We start from the raw sequence: 21,082 nt of genomic DNA on the forward strand, positions 1-21,082 counted from the left end.
GAGGCTCCCGCCTTAAGATCCATAAATACCCCTAAGGAAAAATCCCCTAGGGGGTGCTCAGTCTTCTCACGGAGGCACCCCACTGCACTCTTCAGCAGCATTCCTTCTTTCTGATAAAACTTCTTCAAACCTATACTGTTGTCGGTAAATTCTTACCAACCCAGACCGCTCACAAAGTGAGGGCTCTGACACCTCACCTGGCAGTATCATCTTTTTAACTTGTATTTGAGATATCCATCACTTTCTTTACTTTTCTCAATAAAGGTAGGGAACAAGTAGCTTTTTTTTTTTTTTTTTTTTTGAGACAGAGTCTCACTGTGTCACCCAGGCCAGAGTGCAGTAGCATGATCTTCTGCTCACTTCAACCTCCACCTCCCGGGTTCAAGCGATTCTCCTGCCTCAGCCTCCTGAGTAGCTGAGGTTACAGAAACACACCACCACGTCTGGCTAATTTGTATTTTTAGTAGAGACGGGGTTTCATCATGTTGGCCAGGCTGGTCTCGAACTCCTGACCTTGGGTGATCTGCCCACGCCGACCTCCCAAAGTGTTGGGATTACAGGCATGAGCCACCGCGCCTAGCCGAAACAAGTTAGCTTTTAATATGATACGTAGCCAAATGGGTTTTTGGAACTGTCAATCAGCCTGAATGATCCTGAACTTCTTTGAGTTCCAGTACTTGTTCCCATCTCTCCCACTATGTTCCTGGCCCCTGTGTTCATTCAAGGATGGTTCCGTTTCTTGCCCCTGACCTGGGTGCTTCCCTGGTTTGATTGTCCCTCTCCTCTTTTCTCCCTGCAGACCCTCCCTAAGTGGTTTTATCCACCTGTGATTTCTTCTCAGCTGCCGCTGTGGGCTCCCCAGTGTTGTCTTCTAACCCTGCAGTCACCCTAAAAAGAAATTCCACTCTTTCCAACATCTCTTCCAGTTGGTTCACAGGCAAGGCACACCCAACATGACTAGAATCTCCCAGTTGCCCAAGCCAGACAACTTAGAGTCACTGAGCCTTTTTTCGCCTTCATTTTCTATGTTTGATCTTTTTTTTTTTTTTTAAGCGAAATAGCTGATAAAAGAAAAACCTTAGAGAAAATAAATTTAACAGAACAATTACTGAACTGGGCAGCCCTCAGAATCAGAAGAGATTCAGAGAATTCCACCCTGCAATGTGGACATTGAGTATTTATGGACAGAAAAGGGCTGAAGAAAGCAGAAACAAGGAAGAACAAAAAGCGGATGGTTGTTTCAAAGTTACGGTCTCTGTAAAGGTTAAGGCAAAAGGAACTTCCTTACCATGTCAGATAAAACTGGCCTGTTTGGGGATTGGGCTATTCTCTGTCCTGATTTCTTGAAAGGTCAGATAAATCACTTAGTTTTGGCATGGTTACCTAGAACTCTAGCATAAGTGACTCCATTTTGGTTTGGTCTTTTGGGACCAAGTGCAGAATCTCAGGCCGAATCAATGTCCTCTTAAAAGTTTAATACAGCTTTATTGAGATATAATTCACATAATACACAATTCACTTATATAAAGTATACATTCATTGATTTTTTTTTTAACTATAATCAGAGACTTTGGAACATTCACCACAATATAATTTTATAGACCATTTTTATTCCCCCTAAAAGAAAGCCAGAGTCCATTGGCCGTCACTCCCAATTTCCTCTACCCTGGCGTCCTACCCTTAGCCACTCATCCACTCTGTCCCCATAGGTTCTTTGCCTGTCCTGGACGTTTCGTATACATGGAATCATAGAGTGTGCAGCGTTTTGTGACTGTTTTCAAGGTTCATCCCTGTTATAGCCTGTATCAGTAGTTTATTTCTTTTTGATTGCCAAATGATACTTCATTTACATGCTGTATCACTACTTTATTTCTTTTGATTGCCAAATAATACTCTATTCTATGGATACACCACATTTTGTTATTCATTCATCTGTTACGGAATATTTGAGTTTCTGCTTTTTGGCCACTCCTGTTACTGATTTCTAGTTTAATTCCACTGTGGTATGAAAACAGACATTGTGTAATTTCATCTAAATTTGTTGAGGTGTGTTTTATGGCCCAGAATGTGGTCTGTCTTGAAGGTTCCATGTCACTTTGAAAAGAACATGCAGTCTACTCTTGTTGGATGAATAGTCTACAGGTGCCAGTTATACCCCGCTGATTGATGTCATGATGTTGAGTTCAACTATGTCCTTACCTCTTTTAATCTGTCCTTTTTTTTTTTGTAAGTTAGGTCTTGTTCTGTCACCCAGGCTGGAGTGCAGCTGTGCAGTCTTAGCTCACTGCAACCTCTGCCTCCTGGGTTCCAGCGATTCTTGTGCTTCAGCTCCCCATGACAGGCTCCCATCACATGCCCAAAATAGTTTTCTGTATATTTAGTGGAGACGGAGTTTCATCATGTTGGCCAGCCTGGTCTCAAACTCCCGACCCTCCAGTAATCCACCTGCCTTAGCTTCCCAAGGTGCTGGTATTACAGGCGTGAGCCACTGAGCTCGTCCTCAGATCTGTCCATTTCTAACTGAAGGGTATTGATGTTTCCAACTATAATAGTGGATTCATTGATATTTTTCCTTGTAGTTCTGTCAGTTTGGGCATGTATTTTGACATTTTGCTGCTAGGCATGTACACATTAAGGTTAGGTCTTCTTTAGTATTGGCCCCTTTATTATTAGGTAATGACTCTCTTTATCTCTTATAACTTTCCTTGTTCTTGAGTCTGCTCTGTCTGAAAGTGACAGAGCTACTCCTGCTGTCTTTTGACTAGTATTATACAGTATATGTTTTTCCATCCCTTTACTTTTAATTTATATTAGTCTTTATATTTCAAGTGGGTTTCTTGTATTCAGGCCATATTTTTTGACCCACTCTAACAATGTCTGTCTTTTGTGTATTTAGAACATTGACATTGATTTGATGCCGTTGGATTAATATGTCATAATTGTTACTGTTTTCCATTTGTTGCCTGTGCGCTTTGTTCCAGTTTTTTCTTCTACACTTTTTCTGCCTTTTGTAGTTGTAATTGAGCATTTCATATTCCATTTTTTCTCCTTGCTTAGCATATCAATTATACATCTTTTTTTACGCTTTTTTACTGGTTGCCATAGTTTGCAATATACATTTACGATGAATTCAAGCCCACTTTCAGATAACACTATATTGCTTCATGAGTACTACAAGTAACTTACGATAACAAAATAATCCTAACTCCTCTATCCCGTTGCTGATATCATTGCTGTCATTCATTTAATTTATGCATAAGCATATATATATGCATATTCAAATATGTTATTATTTTGATAACAGTATGATTATCTTTTAGATCACTTAAGAACAACAGAGTTTTTATGCTATCTTCACTTACTCATTCTCTGATGCTCTTTCTTTATGTAGATTCAAGTTTCTGTCCTATTATTTTATTTTCCTTCTTTCTGAAACATTAACATTTCTTGTAAGGCAGGTCTGTTGGCAACAAACTCCATCAATTTTTGTATATCTGAGAGTCTTTATTTCTCCTTCAGTTTTAAACAATAATTTCTCAGGGTACAAAGTTCTAGGCTGGTGGGTGCTTTTTTCTCCTAACACTTTACATATTTTACTCCATTCATTGACTTGCACGGTTTCTGAGAAGTTAGATGTCATGCTTTGTTCCTTTGTAGGTAAAGTGTTTCTTTCCTCTGACTTTTTTCAATATTTTAAATTTCTTTTTATTTTCTGAAGTTTGAATGTGATATGCCTAGGTACAGTTTTTCTTGGCGTTTATCCTGCTTGGTGTTCTCTGACCTTTCTGGATCTGTGGTTTGGTGTCTAACGTTAATTTGGGGGAAATTCTCAGTCATTATTGCTTCAAATGTTGCTTCTGGTTTTTCTTTCCCTCTTCTGATATTTTTATTATGCCTGTGTTAGACCTTTTACAGTTTTCTCACAGTTCTTGGCTGTTCTGGTTTTTGTGTTTTTTTTTTTTTTAAGTCTTTTCTCTTTTTCAGTTTTGAAAGTTTTAGAACTTCCAATCTCTGAGCCTTCCAAAGGCAGTTTAAGGCTGCCTTTAAGGCTGACAGATTCTTTCCTCAGCCCTGTCTACTACTGAATGCATCAAAGGCACTCTTCATTTCTGTTACAGTGTTTCTAATCTGTAGCATTTCTGTTTGATTTTTTCTTAGAATTTTCATCTCCTTACATTATCCATCTGTTACTGCATGCTGTCTACATTTTCCATCAAAGCCCTTAGCATATTAATCATAATTTTAAAAATTCCTGGTCCGATAATTCTAACATGCCAGCCACATATGTCTCCGGTTCTCATATTTGTTTAGTCTCTTCAAACTATTATTTTATTTTATTTTTTTACTTTCGGTGTGCCTTGTAAGTTTTTGGTCAAAAGTAGACATGCTGTCCTAGGTGAAGGGAACTACAGTAAATAGGTCTTTGGTAATGTGGTGGGGAGGTGTCAGGGAGGGGAAGCCTTCCACAGCCTTCTGACTACATCTCAGTTTTGAGGTGAGCCTGTGCCCCTGGACTGTGAACTTCCCCAGTGCTTCTCAAATATTCTCCCTCCACTTAGGTAGGACAGGATGGTTAAAGGGGCTGGAGTTGGGTATTTCCCTTCTTCCAGCTTAGTACCCCAGCTGATAGTACCCCAGCTGATTGGGCCCTGGTAAATTAGTTTCTCCTGAGGGCAGGCCTCGTTAGGAAGAACAGGTGCTCTGGTGTATTTGCAAATGGCTGCATTCCCCTCCTCCTGCCTGAAGCACGAGGGGATTGTTCTGGATGCTTGCTGGGAGAAACTGGTAAAGCTCCCGGAAGTAGAAGTGAAGACAGTGGGCAGCCCCCCTAGGACTGGGTCCCTCTGGAGTTTTCAACTCCGATACCTGCCCACACTGAGGCTTCAGCGATTCCCCAGTTACAGTTCAGGTTTTCCTGCCCTGGCGCTCGTTCCCACAGAAGTCTCTGCTTATGGCTTTCTGCTCTGGTAAGTTGTGATTCTCTATACCTGTTTCCTCCAATCTGGGGGGCTGTGGTTTGCCCTGTGACCTCACTTCTGTGATAGAGTGAAGAAGAGATGTTAATTTTTCTGTGTTTGGTGGTTTTTTTTTTTTTTTTTTTTTTTTGAGACAAAATCTCACTCTGTTGCCCAGGTTGGAGTGCACTGGCTTGATCTCGGCTCACTGCAGTCCCCCCCACTCAGCCTCCTGAGTAGCTGAGATTACAGGTGCGGGCCACCATGCCTGGCTAATTTTTGTGTTTTTAGTAGAGACGGGGTTTGCCGTGTTGGCCAGCCTGGTCTTAAACTCCTGGCCTCAACTATCTGCCCACCTTGTGGGATTATAGGGTATGAGCCACCACACCCAGCCCCCAGCTATTTTTCTATTCCTAGTTAAGATTGGGTTTTATAATCTTGTGCAGGCTGGTCTCGAACTCCTGGGCTTAAGCCATCCACCTGCCTCAGCCTCCCAAAGTACTGGGATTACATGGCATGAGCCACTGTGCCTGGCCTTGTTTAGCTTTTTTTTCTTTTTTTTTTTGAGACGGAGTTTCACTCTTGTTACCCAGGCTGGAGTGCAATGGCGTGATCTCGGCTCACCGCAACCTCCGTCTCCTGGGTTCAGGCAATTCTCCTGCCTCAGCCTCCTGAGTAGCTGGGATTACAGGCACGTGCCACCATGCCCAGCTAATTTTTTGTATTTTTAGTAGAGACAGGGTTTCACCATGTTGACCAGGATGGTCTCGATCTCTTGACCTCGTGATCCACCCGCCTCGGCCTCCCAAAGTGCTGTGATTACAGGCTTGAGCCACCGCGCCTGGCTGTTTAGCTTTTTACTTGTTAAAATGGAGTGGTGACTTCCTAGCTCTTCACATGCTGAACTGAAAACCAGAAATTGTCCTGACGCCATTGTGAAATCTCAGAAAGCCACTTCCTCCCTTCCGTCCCTACTGCTGTAGGCCAGGCCCTCATCTCCAGGTGCCTGGGTGACTGTGAAGTGCCTCGGTAATAGCTTCCGGGCTCTTCCCCCATCAGCCCATCTTCTATACAACTGCCACAGTGATCCCTCTAAATTGTAGTCCTGACTATGCTACCCTTTTGCTCAGCATTTCCTAAATATATTTTACTATGGAACAATTTGCCCATTTTGAATACTAGTGGGAAATCAACTGATCATAAAACATAACAGACTCCTAGGCGAAGTGGACAGCAAGATATGGTCTCACAGATGAATTAATTGCTGTGAGATTATTCACATTTGTATGTGAATGCTTTGTAACAATAAAACAATTATTTTCAGCTTATTAAGAATAAGGTATAGAAGTAGACATCTAACTTCATTTTTATTGTAGATGAATACAAAAGCCCTTGGCATTTAAAATTGAGAACATTATTTTTCCAGTCCTTTAAAAAAACCCGTATGGAGTCAATATTAAGAATAATGTTTCCAAGTCATACCTTCATATCAGGAACAGCATGACGTCTTCCATCATTTGTTTCATTACAGTGCAATGTGAAAATCTTTGCGCAAAGATGTGTTACAGCAAAAGGAAGAACACAGACTGTTCCTTCAGCAAGATTTTGTGCTCTCTTGAATTAAGCTGTCTCAGAAGTCATTAATCCTTTTGACTTGGGCATCTCACCATCTGTTTTTTTTAGAAATCATTTGGCTGTTTTCCAGTTCTTGGCTTGTGGGGTTCATGTGAATCAAACTCTGCTTTTGTTTAAAACTTCCTTTGTTCACAGTAGATTCAGGTGAGATGAATGTTTATAGTATAAATGTTAAATATGCCATCTGCAGAATAAAATCACAAGTATATGTTGAAGTCCTGAGATGAGATTCCTTCTGTAGACAACAGCCTGTGGATATAAGGTAGCCATCCAGGCAGTGGCTGGTTTGTCAGTGCAGGAACACACCTGTGTTGTGGCTCACATGACAGATACCTGTGTTTCCTGCGGCCCCCAAGCTATTTCCTGGCAGTCTTGGCTTGAGAACATTTCTTTGTGTTTGTTTGTTTGTTTGTTTGTTTGTTTGTTTTGAGATGAAGTCTCTGTTGCCTGTGGCTTTTTTTGTTTGTTTTTGTTTTTGTTTTTTTTGAGATGAAGTCTCACTCTGTTGCGTAGGCTGGAGTGCAGTGGCATGATCTTGGCTCACTGCAACCTCTACCTCCCAGGTTCAAGCGATTCTCCTGCCTCAACCTCCCGGGTAGCTGGGACTACAGGCGTGCGCCACCACACCCAGCTAATTTTGTGTTTTTTAGTAGAGACGGGGGTTTCACCATATTGGACAGGCTGGTCTCAAACTCCTGACCTTGTGATCCTCCTGCCTCGGCCTCCCAAAGTGCTGAGATTACAGGCATGAGCCACCATGCCTGGCCTGAGAACACTTCTTGAAGGTGATAGAACATAATTACGAGACAATCCAAATGCATTTAACGTTTTTTCCTACGTATATATCTTTTGGAATGTATTTGGAAGAGAAAATAGCTCCACAGAGCACATTAGGGAGATGCTGTCCCCAAGATAAAGACTGATTTTCTTAGCTGGTGCTCAGGCTCCATGGTCATCTGGCTTTGACCTGCCCTGAGGCCTCGTCTCCTGCCGCCTGCTTCCTGTGCCACAGGGTCGCCCTTGCTGGTCTCTGAGTGCACCTCTGGTGCCTGAATAGCTGTCTCCTCCCTAATCTGCTAAACCCAGCAGATTTGCTGGGCTCTGGGCCGAAGTGGAGGGAGATCTATGGGTGCAGGTGGGAGAGGGGTTTCTGGGCAGGGGTCCAGGGGTGCTGTTTGAACACGGGATGGCATTGCTATGTTGCTAGTGAGTTTTATTTTCTCTTCTGTCCCTGTCATAGACTTCCCATTCACTCATCCCCCCTATGATGTTTCCCTATTCTGCATCCTCAGAGAAGCCATACCGCCCTCTCCCCAGCCCCATGCCCGTATTTACTTTCTATCTCAGCTTCACTTCTCCGCAACTCTGCCTTCTCCCTCCTGGCTGTCCAGGTCCTCACCCACTACCGTGGGCCCGTCCAGCCCTTTTGGAGAATCGGGACCCTTTTACAAAGCACATGGGAATGGATCTGATGGCCCCTCCGGGCAGCCCTCAGCCTGTGAGCCAGCCGTAGAACTTAGTCAAACCCACATCTCAGGAGGACCAGTAGAAGAGTGTGTGTTCAGAGGTCCTTAAAAACTCAGACACTCTGGGAAATAAGGCAGCGTCATTAATAAAGCCTGTCAGGGGCACTCGCCTCATTCATTCCCTGGTGTAAATGTGACCCAAGAGGGGAATCCCTAGTCAGAGCACTAGGAGGATTTGTGACAAGTATTTCTTCTATCAGATGACAAATTTATCAGGTTTGTTATTGGGCAGTTTGGCGGCAGGAAGAAAATAATAGGATGGTGCAGCTGTGACCTCCTTGAAAGGCCTCAGACCAGGCAGGGAGACAATTCTGGCTAAGGTCTGACAGATGCGGGCTCTTCTAGGTAGCTGCGCGTTATTGTAACAGGATTTCTGGAGCAATTTCTAGTGTTTACACTGCCTGTGTCGTACACTTAATTCCCTGGGCTTCTGTTTCTGTACTCTGTGCTATTCCATTGTTTATCTACTTATTTGCAAAGACCTTCTGCCTTGGTTGCTATAACTTTATAATATATTTTAACATCTGAGATGGTATTGCTCCTCATTGCTCTTCATTTTCAGAATATTTTGGCTGTCCTCGCATAGTTTTTTCATATGAATAACCCTGTCTAGTTCTAAAAATAATCCTGATATTTTTATTATGTTAGATTGATGTATTTAGGGATAATTGACAACTTTGTGTTGGCTTTCCCATTTAAGAATATGTCTTATTAAAGTTTTCTTCTGTGTGCCTCAGAAGTTTTTGTTCTTACTGTATTTATTTATTTGGGTTTTTAAAAAAAATGGGTCTTGCTATCTTGCTCAGGCTGGAAAGCATTGGAAATTCATAGGCCCAATCATAGTATACTAAAGCCTGGTCTCAAGCCGTACGCTCAACCTCCTCAGTGGCTCCTATAGGGGCACACCATTGTACCTGGCTTACTTTTATTTTTTAAATATAGATCTTGCATGCTTCCTAAATAGATACAAGAAATTGTATCCTTTTGGTTGCTACTGTAAATGGGATTTTAGGCAATCTATTATTACTTTTTTTACATTTCGAGATGGAGTCTCACTTACTATGACACCCAGGCTGAAGTGCAGTGGCATAATCTCGGTTCCCTGCAACTGCCACCTCCCTGGTTCTAGAGATTCTCCTAAGCATCCCAGATAGCTGGGATTACAGGTGCTCACCACCATGCCCAGCTAATTTTTATATTTTTAGTAGAGACATAGTTTTGCCATGTTGGCCAAGCTGGTCTTGAACTCCTGATCTCAAGTGATTTGCCCACCTTGGCTTCCCAAAGTCGGAAGCCCCTGGGATTACAGGCGTGAACCACCTTGTCCGGCCATATTATCTGTTATGTTTTCTATCCGGTTGTTTGTGTATTTAGGAAGGTTACTGATTTCATTTATTAGTAATTTTATACCTAGCCACCTTACTGAATTTTAGTTATGTTCACTTTTTCAGTTGATTTTCTTGGGTGTTCTTGATGTGCAGTTGTATTATCTGCAAATAACAGTAACATTACTATGTTGATTTTGTATAAAAGTAGAACTCCAATATGTTTATAAGTTAGATTCTTTGCATGGGAGGATATGCAAGAAAAAGTTTCTGTCTCCATATCCTTTTTCCTTCAGTTCTCTGTCCTGGGTTCTGAGGATTTGGCCTTGCTGGCTAGCGTGGTCTGTTGACCACCTGGAGTGTGGGCCAGGGGCCAGATGAGACCATGCTTCCTGTCTCTTGTGATGAGTGAACAGTCAAGGGCCTGTGGCCTCAGAGCACAAATCAGACTTCACAAGATGCCGTGACAGTACGTGAAGGACTAATAGGAATTCTTCCAGCAGTCAAGGGAGGATGCTTTGGGCCCAACAACGGGCACGTGCATTGGCTGGGATGTGCGGAAGGGCAGACGATTCAGAGTGCTAGAAGGAAAGCAGCAGAAGCCCTTCTAGTGAGAGGGCAGGGCCGGGTGGTCAGGGGTCGGCCTGTGATGCATGCAGAGCACTGGAAGCTGGTCTGTTGGGGACAGAACCAGGGAAGCCTTTGCAGCTGGCCAGGCTGAACATGACCCATCTGTACTACTGGAAGACCTGTCGGTTGGCATTGAGTGGATGGTGTTTGGAGGGGTTTAAGACTCAAGTCAGATAAACTAATTAGGGTACCTTGTAAGAGTTGTAAGGCTGTAAAATAATGTCTGAAGGGTTTGTTTCAATTCAAATCAAATTGAAATAGGAAACATAAGAATAGTGAGATTTTGTAGGTTTATGTCAGAAACAGTGTGGCGCTAAGCACTTCAAGTGAAGAATTGTAAGTTAAAACATCATTTCTCTCTCTCTTTTTTCTTTGCAAAAAGTAGTCATGCCAATTCTTAGCAGAATTATTTTACACGGAGCCAGAAATTGTTTAAAGCAGGGGTGGCCTCTTTGCCGAGTGGTTTTCATATTCCAAACATACATATGTTGCACAGAGTATCTAATTATTCTTGGGAACAATTACTGTCAGGTTCCAGAATGTGTTCAATGAACAGCAATTGGTGTTTATTCAGCTCTAAAGAGACTATGCAAGGAACAGTAGGTTATATTGTCTGTCTAAAGAAGCATTTTGCCATCCGGAAACATCTGCTTTCTATTTAAAGCACTGAAGGAGGAATGGGAGTATATTTGAAATTTACCCTCTGAACATTGAACATCAAAGAAAGGAGAATAAATTTGGATATGAAGGTAGTTTCTGTCCTCTGATACACTCTCTCCAGCTTTTCCCTGCTGGGAAGGAAATGCAGGTTGGAAAGTTCTGATTCTCTTAAATCTTTCTATTTATATTGATTTGCACACTGGAAGAAATGACTTCTATGTCCTACTTCTAGCTCTCTTGCTTTCTCAGGTGAGGCAAAATATTCTTTCAAAAGTCAGGGTCTGTTTTTCTGAATTTTGTGGTGAGGTTTGTACTTGAATTTTGCCCATCACAGTGTTAAGATTTGTTGTCCAGGGCCAGGCGCAGTGGCTTATGCCTGTAATCACAGCACTGTGGGAGGCCAAGGAGGGTGGATCGTGAAGTCAAGAGATCGAGATCATCCTAGCTAACACGGTGAAACCCCGTCTTTACTAAAAAATACAAAAATTTAGCCAGGCATGGTAGCATGCACCTATAGTCCCAGCTACTTGGGCGGCTGAGGCAGGAGAATCACTTGAACCTGGGAGGTGGAGGTTGCAGTGAGCTGAGATCACACCACTGCTCTCCAGCCTGGGTGAAAGAGTGGGACTCCATCTCAAAAAAAAAAAAAAAAAAAAGCTTTGTTGCCCAGTTTGCCTGAAGTGATTCTGTGACCCTTGATTTTCTGAGCCCTGTAAGGGGGATTAAATGATAATATGTACAGTTTGCTTGGTGTGTAGTAAACTTTCTGTGAAGGACAGTGTATCTGCTGTTGCTATGTAATAAACTGTCACAGAAATAGCAGCTTAAAACAAAACACATTTCTGTGTGTCTGGAGTCCAGTGTCGCTTAACTGGGCCCTTTGCCTCGGGGTCTCTTGCAGGGCTGTAATCGGGGTGTTGACCAGGGCTACAGTGTCATCTGAAGGCTCACTTGTGGAGAGATCTGCTTCCAAGCTTCCATGGCTGTTGGCAGAATTTCCATTCCTCCAGAGGAGCTGGACTAAGGGCCTCTGTTTCTGTCTAGCAGTTGGCTGGAGTCCTTCTCCAACTCCTTGCGAGGTGGATCTCCCTAATATGGCAGCTTGCTTCATCAAAACCAACAAGATAATTTATTGAGAGAGTCTGCTAGGAGACAGACGTCATAATCCTGTGTGACTTAATTACACAAATGACATCCCATCACCTTTGGCATATTCTGTTGGTTAAACGCAAGTCACAGGTCTCGCCCACGCTTAAGAGAAAGGGATTATGTAAGGGCATGAACACTAGGAGTGGGGGGCCACTGGGAGCCACATTCGAAGCTGCCTACTACAGACGGCTATTGTAGGAAGATAGAATAGCATAATGATTAAGAGGGAGGATTTCCATGTCACTTAGAAATGACATCAAATCTCAGACCTGTCATGTACTGCGTGACCCAAGTCAGGTTACCTGGCCTATCTGAGTTCCTGCTTCCCCGCCTGTTCAGCCCCTTCCCCATAGGATTGGTGCAATTTTAAAATGGAGAGCTAGCCTAACAGAATGGAAGTACTCAGTAAAGGTCGGCTGCGAGCTTTTCTTTTCTTTGCCTTTCTTTTTTGCCTTTCTTGAAATATCATTAGACTTTTTGGATTGTAAAAGAATAGCATGGAACTTCCCAGTGTCCCCAGATTTCATGTGGCAATCCCAGAGCTGGGGGTGGTTTCCTCCCAGACTGGCTGTGCAATCCTCCCGTTTGCCTGGGGGCTCAGGGATGAGGAATGCGGGTCTTTGGCCCCAGGAGGACCGTAGCTTCCTGCTATGACCACCTCAGAATGCAGCTGGCAGGACCACTCCCAGGTCTCTGTCCCCCCCCTTAACTGGATCAGCCACTTGCCCTGCAGAGGGCGTGACCATGGTGACCAAGACTGGGCCAGCTGAGCCACTGTGTTCTCCCAACATCCTTGTGTTTCTACTCGGAGGTCCCGAGGGCAGCCCACCATGACTTCAGTCCATCCACAGAGCTGAGCAGGTAGATCTGGAGATGGAGCCCCTCTTCTCTGCTCACTTTGACCTGGGTCATGCCGAGCAGACAGCTGGTTGCTTTGCCTGTGCGTGGTCGGGAAGCTCTGCCATCTTCTCGGCTCGCTGTGCCTTCCCCTCCGCCTCTCCGCTTTGCTTTCCTCACTTCCTCCCTGTCTCCTATAGGCCTCAGGGACGGGGTGCTTGCAGAAGGCCACTGCTGGACCATCACAGGCCGCGCTCATCTCCACCCTCCCTCCCAACCAAAACAACTCTGCCTCCCTTCGCCCCCTGTCCCCATCCTTTGCATCCAGAGATCCTATTCTTGGTCCCTCTGTTGCCCCACCTGCAGCCCCCTCCACAGCTGTGGGAGAACTTTCTGGAGTCTTCCTGTGTCATTCAGGCACCTATGTCATTCTGCAGTGGAGATGCTGGCTCGTCTATGGCCATACCACCCTGAACGCGCCCGATCTCGTCAGAGTTCGGAAGCAAAGCAGGGTCGGGCCTGGTTAGTACTTGGATGGGAGATGCTGGCTCTAGAGGCCACTTCTTTATTTTTTTTTAGACCATCTGATTATATCTAATGTGAATGTGTCCCCAGCTTCCTTGAAAACAAAATGGAGTTCTTAAAAGTGGAGCCCCTGGGCCCTTCCTTGGAGAGCCAAGTTCAAGGTGGGGTAGGGGGCGGAGGGCTAGGATGGGGCCTGGGAATGTGTATTTTTAGTAAGTGTATCAGCTAATTTCTGTCAGAGAGATTTAGGAAACATTGGTCTAAGCATGCCAAACCCAGACCCAATCCCTCTTTTCTGGTGTAGGGAACAGGAGGGAAGATCTGAAAGTCTGGGTCACTTCCCAGGAAGGCTCTTCTCTTCTAACCTGTGGGCCCCAGCCCAGCCCATTCAGTGCTCTGACAATGAAGCAGATTGTAGCACAATTTGATTCTTCAAAAAATGTTCTGTAGTTACTGCCTTTTAAATCGGTCTTTCCTCTCACATATGCAGGAGAATACTATGTGAGGAAGTGTTTTCCTTTGTGGCGTTGTACTTAGAACATTAGTAAAATATGGTGCTGGGCGGAGTGGCACAGCTGGGTGATCCAGACGGCGGACTGGATTGTATCACGTGGATGGGATCTGAGGGCTTGCATTGATACGCTCCCCGTCGACTGGCCTTTCTTGGCAACAGATGTGGGAAATCACAGTGAGAATCTTCCTTTTGTTCCTAACAGCTGTCACCCAGCTGCTGGAAGGGTGTCGTTTTAGCATCTAGTGTGTGGGTGAACTTGGTCTCTGTTGAGGGAATAAAAATGCCCTAGTAATCCACAGACCCAGAGGTACTTGTCCTGCTCCAGGGGACCTAGAAGGGAAGTTTCAGGGAGCAAAGAATGCTGCTAGCCTCTGTTCTGGAATGCTGCTGGCCTCTGTGAACAGCTGCATTGAAGTAGCATTAATAGCATGCCCGTGGAGAAACAGGCATAAAGAAGGTTGCTGCATTTCTTCAAAACTGTGGTTTTTTTTTTGTTGTTTTTTTTTTTTGAGACGGAGTTTTGCTCTTGTTACCCAGGCTGGAGTGCAATGGCGCGATCTTGGCTCACCGCAACCTCCGCCTCCTGGGTTCAGGCAATTCTCCTGCCTCAGCCTCCTGAGTAGCTGGGATTACAGGCACGACCACCATGCCCAGCTAATTTTTTTTGTATTTTTAGTAGAGACGGGGTTTCACCATGTTGACCAGAATGGTCTCGATCTCTTGACCTTGTGATCCACCCGCCTCGGCCTCCCAAAGTGCTGGGATTACAGGCATGAGCCGCTGCGCCCTGCCCCAAAACTGTGGTTGATGGTCGATGCTGCTGGTGTTACTCAGTAGCCCTTACATGAGGTTTAAATAGCAAAGTGGTTTTGTAGGAAAAGTTTCTCGCTTAAGAGCATTCTTTAAAAGGAAAAAAAAAGAGCTTTCTTTTTATTTTATTTTTTATTTTTTTTAATTAGTAAATTTTTATTATTTTTTTTCTTTTTAATGAGTATTCTACAGTCAGGCTGGATTCAAAGACTGCTTCGCCTAAAACATTCTGTCCAGAGATCAGAACACTTAAAATTCTCTTTTCCCTTTGAATTTTTTTGTATCTTCTTGTCTATGTCTCTTTTATGTCATCTTTTTTGACCTTGTAAGGATTTAACAAATTGTTGAAGTTACCTTTTGATTTAATTATGTATCTCTAATAAGTACTAATTGAATCTGTAGCATTTTATAAACAATGGGACTATTTTTTACATGTTGTTGGCGTTTTTCTATTTGGATCTTATTTTTGAACACTTAAAGGATTTTTGAGCCAGTTTGTATAAAGATACTTTCTTCAAAAATATATTTGTGATGTCTGTGTCATTGCATTACTTTGTGAAGTTGATAGCTTAAAATATGAAATGCAGTGAAATCTATTACAATTTTTATTCGTCTGCCTTATTTCTAACTGCTTATTGTCAAAATCTAATTCCCCACTCAACAGAAAAATATAGGTAATATGCAAATTTGGTTAATGACATAAAGTGCTTTAGGCATATGGAGTGAAAAAGCAACAATATGGAGGTGAGACTAGCACAAGAGATGCATTTGATGATTTCTACATAAAACTCAAAAGGTTTATGAGTTGGAAACAAAACTTGAATGTTTGTCAGGTTGTTGAATGGTTCTAGAAGTAGACTGAAGAGATACAGAGATACAAAATAATTCTATCATATGACTGGGTACAATGGCTCATGCCTATAATCCCAGCACTTTGAGAGGCCAAGGTGGGAAGATCACTTGAGATCAAGAGTTCAAGACTAACTTGGGCAACATAGAGCCAGTCTCTACCTACCACCTCCCCACAAAATTCACTAAGTGTGGTGTCACGTGTCTGTATCCTAGCTACTTAGGAGGCTGAGGCAGGAGAACTGCTTGAGCCTCGGAGATCAGGCTACAGTGAGCTATGATTGTGCCACTGTGCCCAGCCTGGGCAGCAGTGAGACACTGTCTCTTAAAGAAAAGCCAGGCATGGTGGCTCACGCCTATAATCCCAGCATTTTGGGAGGCTGAGGCAGGCGGATCACAAGGTCAGGAGTTCGAGAGAAGCCTGGCCAACATGGTGAAACCCCCGTCTCTACAATAATACAAAAATTAGCCGGGTGCAGCAGCATGCACCTATAATCCCAGCTACTCAGGAGGCTGAGGCAGAATAGCTTGCACCTGCGAGGCAGAGATTGCAGTGAGCTGAGATTGTGTCATTGCACTTCAGCCTGGGCAACACAGCGAGACTCCATATCCAAAAAAAAGGGAAAAAAAATTCCAACATTCAAAAATTGCTGCACATTTGAGCAAATTTAATAGAAATATAACATTAAGCTACAAATGGATTGTAAAATCCTAAAATTGTTGTGGAATCCCCCAAAATAAATTAGTTGCAAAATTCTAAAAAAATGAAGTGGTTCCAAAAATCCTAAAAATGACAACAGGATGTCAGAAAAAGTATAGGACACTTGACAGGGATTCAGAAACTGAGCAAGAAGTTGCCTTTTAAGCAAATTGTTCATTACACCAATTGCCCTGCAGTCTCGGGGGGATAACAGCCAAGTGGGGAGTGTGGGTTGAAAAACTACTCTCTGGTGTCTTTTTTTTTTCTTCTCTCTCTTTGCTTTTCTTATTTTAATTGACTTCATGCATATGTATCTTTCCCTGTAAGCTATTTAAAATCTTTTGGGGCAGTAGGTGGCCTAGAAATCATAAATTATACATTAAGTCATGTTCTCTCAACTCACACGCCCACTCTCCTATTCCAGAGAACAGCCCATCTTCACCACCCGAGCGCATGTCTTCCAGATCGACCCCAACACCAAGAAGAACTGGATGCCTGCGAGCAAGCAGGCAGTCACTGTTTCCTACTTCTATGATGTCACAAGGAACAGCTATCGGATCATCAGTGTGGATGGAGCCAAGGTACCACCCCACCCCCTAGCTGATTTTAACACTCTCAGTTGCTTATTCTTCATCCAAGATGTACTCAGAATCCTGCCATCTTAACACAGAAGTTGTTGTAATGTCTGTATAATCACATATTCTGTTCTTTTTTCATTTAAACTTATGGTAAATGGGGTAGAAAAAGATTTCTTTGTTTCCACTGTCTTTATAACTTTTTAATGCGTGTGTAATAATTCCACCGACGGCCTATAATGCTCTTAATTTTTCCCCTGTGGTTGGATATTTAAGTGACTTCCAATGTTTTGCTATTATAGATAATGAGCATCTTCATGTACCAGATATCCTCAGTTCATCACACACCATTGCTTTCTTTTGAGTAATCCTTAGGCTAGATTCCTGGAAGTAATATATAGGGCCAGGTATTAACACTTTATGGCTTTTGATGCATACTGCCAAGCTGTTTTCCAGAAGGGTTCGTTCTTCCAGCCTGTATGAGTGTTACTGCACCCTTGCCAGCACTGGGTATTCTATCTAGTCGGGTTTTGGTGTTATTAGGCATAGGAGTTGAATTTTATTAAGTAGTTTTAAAGTGTTTCTTGACAAAAAAAAAATATATATATATGTATGTTACTCTGTGTCCCATGATTTTCGCCACATTATCATGGGAATAGAATTAAGACGGGATACCAGCAGAAGTATCACCAAGCCTTTAAAAAAGATAGACCTGCTGGTTTGTGGTCTTTCTGTCTTCGTCCTGCTGTACATTTTTTACATGGATTATCCGCTGCCTCCTGGAATTCAGTGTATCTAAAGCTGAATTCCATTGTCCTCTAAACCACCTCTCCATTTTTATTCGCCATTCGTTTGGGCTAATAAAGCAAAACACAGAGTCCTTCTCTTTAAGTTTGTCAAGTGAATCTGCCTTTGAAGTATCACCCCTGTGCCTGCAGTTTTAGGACCCTAACTCTTGTCCTGTCGGTCTCGCCTGGACGCTTGCAGTAGCCACCACCTCCCCCACCTGCAGTCTGTTCTGACTTCTGCCTCTAGATCAGCCTTGCTACACCATAGGAAGCACGGGAGTTAGGGGCTGAGCAATAGAATGGGCCTGGGTATAGGCTTCTCCCCGCACTCCACAAGCAGAAGGCTTGGGGAAGCCTCCGGGGAAGGTCTCCCAGGGAAGGCGTGAGAGTCTGCTGGTGCCTCCCAATCTCTTCAGGGGATCAGGGCACTTCAACCCTTGTTCTCTAAGGGAACTGCTTTGTGCCCTTTTTCTGCGCCTTGGCAACTGCAGGTAAAGGTGGCTCGACCCTGGGATCCTCTTGCTGTCCCATCCAGTTGCCACAGCACTTCCTCCTCCTCAGGAAGGGACCCAGCAAGTCCTCATTTTATAGCTGAGGTCTAAGGAAAGGCAATGACCTGTCCCAGGTTCACGCTGCTGGGGAGGCTTGATTGGCTGGGGCCGGTGCCCAGTTTTTTGCACACCAGTTCCTTGTTTGTGGGGGTTGGAGCAGGCTTCTCCTGGTTGGTAGAGGAGAGTTTCCTGACACATGTCGGGTGGGTCGTGTGTTGTCTCCCTCTACTTCAGAGACAAAGGAACTGGTCTGTCCAAGCAAGCAGGATGAGAGTAGAGTGAAAGCACATCCCAGGAGCTGGTGAGCAGTAAGGAAGTGTGCTGGTGCCTGGCACATAGTAGGTAGGCACGTCGAGTTTGATGGGGGAACATCTGAAAGGTGTCTTTATTTTTTTTGCTTCTGGGAGACGTGTTGATGCACAGTTGTAATTACCAGTCCTCTCCTCTGTGCTTCTGCGCTGGAATTGCCTGGACTCTTTCCAGGATGTTCTGACAGCAGTGGTGAATCAAGCTGACCTGCTTTCTTTTATCTATAGATTCTGTCAGTTCATCTGCCATCCTTCGATGAATTTGTACTTTTGTCAGTTGAGTTATCCAAGGATATATCGGGCTTAAATATAGATAAAACGACTTTCTTAGAGCAAGGGCTTTAGTTCTATTAGCTGAGCTTTTAGTAATTTGTCCAAGTGTCAGCCACTGTGTCGTTACGGCTCTGCAGTTCCTGAAGGCTGTGACAATGTGGTGGGGTCCAAGGCAAATATGACAGTTAGGAGAAATGAGATGGGTGTGGGAAGGTGGGCTAAGCCCCTGGCTGCAGCACGGCGCTAACCCAGGCTCAGCGTGAGAGCACCATCAAGCCCTAGACTCACTCACAGACTGGGAATCCAAAACCTAGGCCATGGGGTGCTGCTGGAACTCCAAGCCACCTAGAGGATCTTGGACTTCCCTTTCTGTGGTTCCCAGCTACCTGGTTTTTTGTTTTGTTTTTTTCTTTTCTTTCTTTCTTTCTTCTTCTTTTTTTTTTTTTTTTTTTTTTTTGAGATAGGGTCTCACTCAGTTGCCCGGGCTGGAGTGCAGTGGCACGATTTCAGCTCATTGCAACTGCCACCTCCTAGGATCAAGCACTTCTCCCGCCCCAGTCTCCCAAGTAGATGGGATTACAGGTGCCTGCCACCATGCCTGGATAATTTTTGCATTTTTAGTAGAGACAGGTTTTACCACGTTGGCCAGGCTGGTCTCAAACTCCTGGCCTCAAGTAATCTGCTCACCTTGGCCTCCCAAAGTGCTGGGATTACAGGTGTGAGCCACCACGCCCTGCTACCACCAGCTATTCCAGCTTTAGTGCTCTGGCACCAGAGATCCGTGACAGAGCCTCATTCTACAAAGGAAGCATCCCATGAGGGAACAGAAGGCTCCAGGAAGTGGGGAGTAGGGATGGACCTCAGTTGTTTAATTACTATCGCTGACACTCAGGGGCGAGGGTTAGGGCACGTGTGTCTGGAGAACCTGACCACACTGCACTGGAAAGTGGTCCCAACACAAACCCAGCCCTGCTGGGCCCTCTCTTGGCACGGCAGGCAGCAACCTGTAAACCCAGCAGGCCAGGTCTAAATCAGACCCTATGCCTTCAGCTCCTCCACAAGACGGGTGGGCATGGAGAGAGGACCCTAGAGTGGTAGCAGCTGTTGCTGCTGTCTGGTCCCCCGCGGTGTGCCCCTTCCCCACCCATTACTAAGGTCCTCATCTCCCTGAGCCCGGTCTTGATCGTGCCTGAACACTCTAGATGGATCGCCTGCCGTCTGCAGACTTGAATCGGGTACAGTGTGCTGAGCCAACTGCTGGGCATCTGTGCTGATGCCAGTGCCTTCCCCTATGGGCTCCTGTCTGTTGCCCTTGCCCACCCTCACCCCCATCTCTGTTCAGTCAGCTTGGTTCCACTTCTGTTATTATTCCTGAGGATCTATTCAGGCCTGGAGCCCTGCTCCCTGCCCAGCACACACCCCAGGTCTCATGCGTGCCGTGGAGCCTCAGGCAGACACTTAGGCAGGGATGCACCTGGGCTGGGTAAGTGTGGACACTTCCTGGCATCCCTCTTGTTGTGTTCTACCACACTGAGTCAGCCCCACTTTGTTTTGGGCCTTTGATGTCAAATGTTGATCTGAACCGAGAGGACAGGTGGTCAGATTCCTTTAGCCTTTGGGGCTGCGTCTTAGCTCATGGGCTGCACTTCTGTGACGCTGGGCAGGTCTAGCGCTTGAGTCTTGCCTGTCTGTCAGCTGGGTCACATCAGGTTTATTACTTTGAGCTTCTGCATGGTACTTCTGGGCCATCTGTCCCTCTCAAAGCCAGAGGTTGTCGTAGGCTGGAAAGGGGAAGCCTCCTCCACCCCTCCCCAGGGAAGGAGTAGACGTGTTTCAGTAGGAAGTGGCTGGTGTAGAAGGGACTCAGAGGTCATTTTGAGCAAAGGCCACGTCATACTCAGCTTCCGTGGAAACTGTGGGCAGCAGAAGAGCACAGGCTCCCCGGAAGGAAAGCTGTGGCCCGCAGCTTTAGCAGCAGTCATTCCATGCCAGGCACAGCCAGCTCCTCTGCCCTGTCCAAGCGTGTGTCACACTTGACTTGGGGAGGGATGCGTGCACGGCCTCTCCTCCCTTTGGGAGCAGTTGGTGCTACTCATCGTCATAGGAAGGTCTGTACTCAGACTCGTTCTTTATTCTTAAAACACAAAGGCATTTTCTTCTTCCCTGGGACAGTATTTCATGTGTCAGTCCAGCTGCTGCCCAAAGACACGAGTGGGTGGGAAAACTGCAGGATGTTGCCTCAGCGTTGTCCAAGCTCCAGGGGATTATGTGGCTCCATGTCGGTGCTGGGGCTGCCAGGAGACTGTGAGCTCTTTGAGGATGGGAACGATGCCTGGAGTCCCAGCACCAAGCCAGAGTAGGCAACGCCATAGAAGTGGGTGGGGGGGTGATTAGATGATGAGGTAAGGCCTGGCCACCTTTTCTCCAGGCCTGTGGCGGGTATACTGTGTCCACAGGAGGAATAGCAGGCAG

At 44.9% G+C, this 21,082-nt stretch overlaps 1 protein-coding gene across 3 annotated transcripts in view; it reads left to right on the top strand.

Annotated features, from left to right (window-relative positions):
* The window catches only part of HOMER2 (homer scaffold protein 2), a 142,057-nt gene that overhangs the window by 79,707 nt on the left and 41,268 nt on the right, over nt 1-21,082 (top strand). For all 3 annotated transcript variants that reach the window (XM_010350139.3, XM_010350150.3, XM_010350143.2), the window contains exon 2: nt 16,540-16,696. In XM_010350139.3, the coding sequence (XP_010348441.1) occupies nt 16,540-16,696 (157 nt within the window). The remainder of the gene's footprint in view (nt 1-16,539; nt 16,697-21,082) is intronic.

Source organism: Saimiri boliviensis, chromosome 5 (assembly GCF_048565385.1).
Source record: "Saimiri boliviensis isolate mSaiBol1 chromosome 5, mSaiBol1.pri, whole genome shotgun sequence".
Lineage (NCBI taxonomy): Eukaryota > Metazoa > Chordata > Mammalia > Primates > Cebidae > Saimiri > Saimiri boliviensis.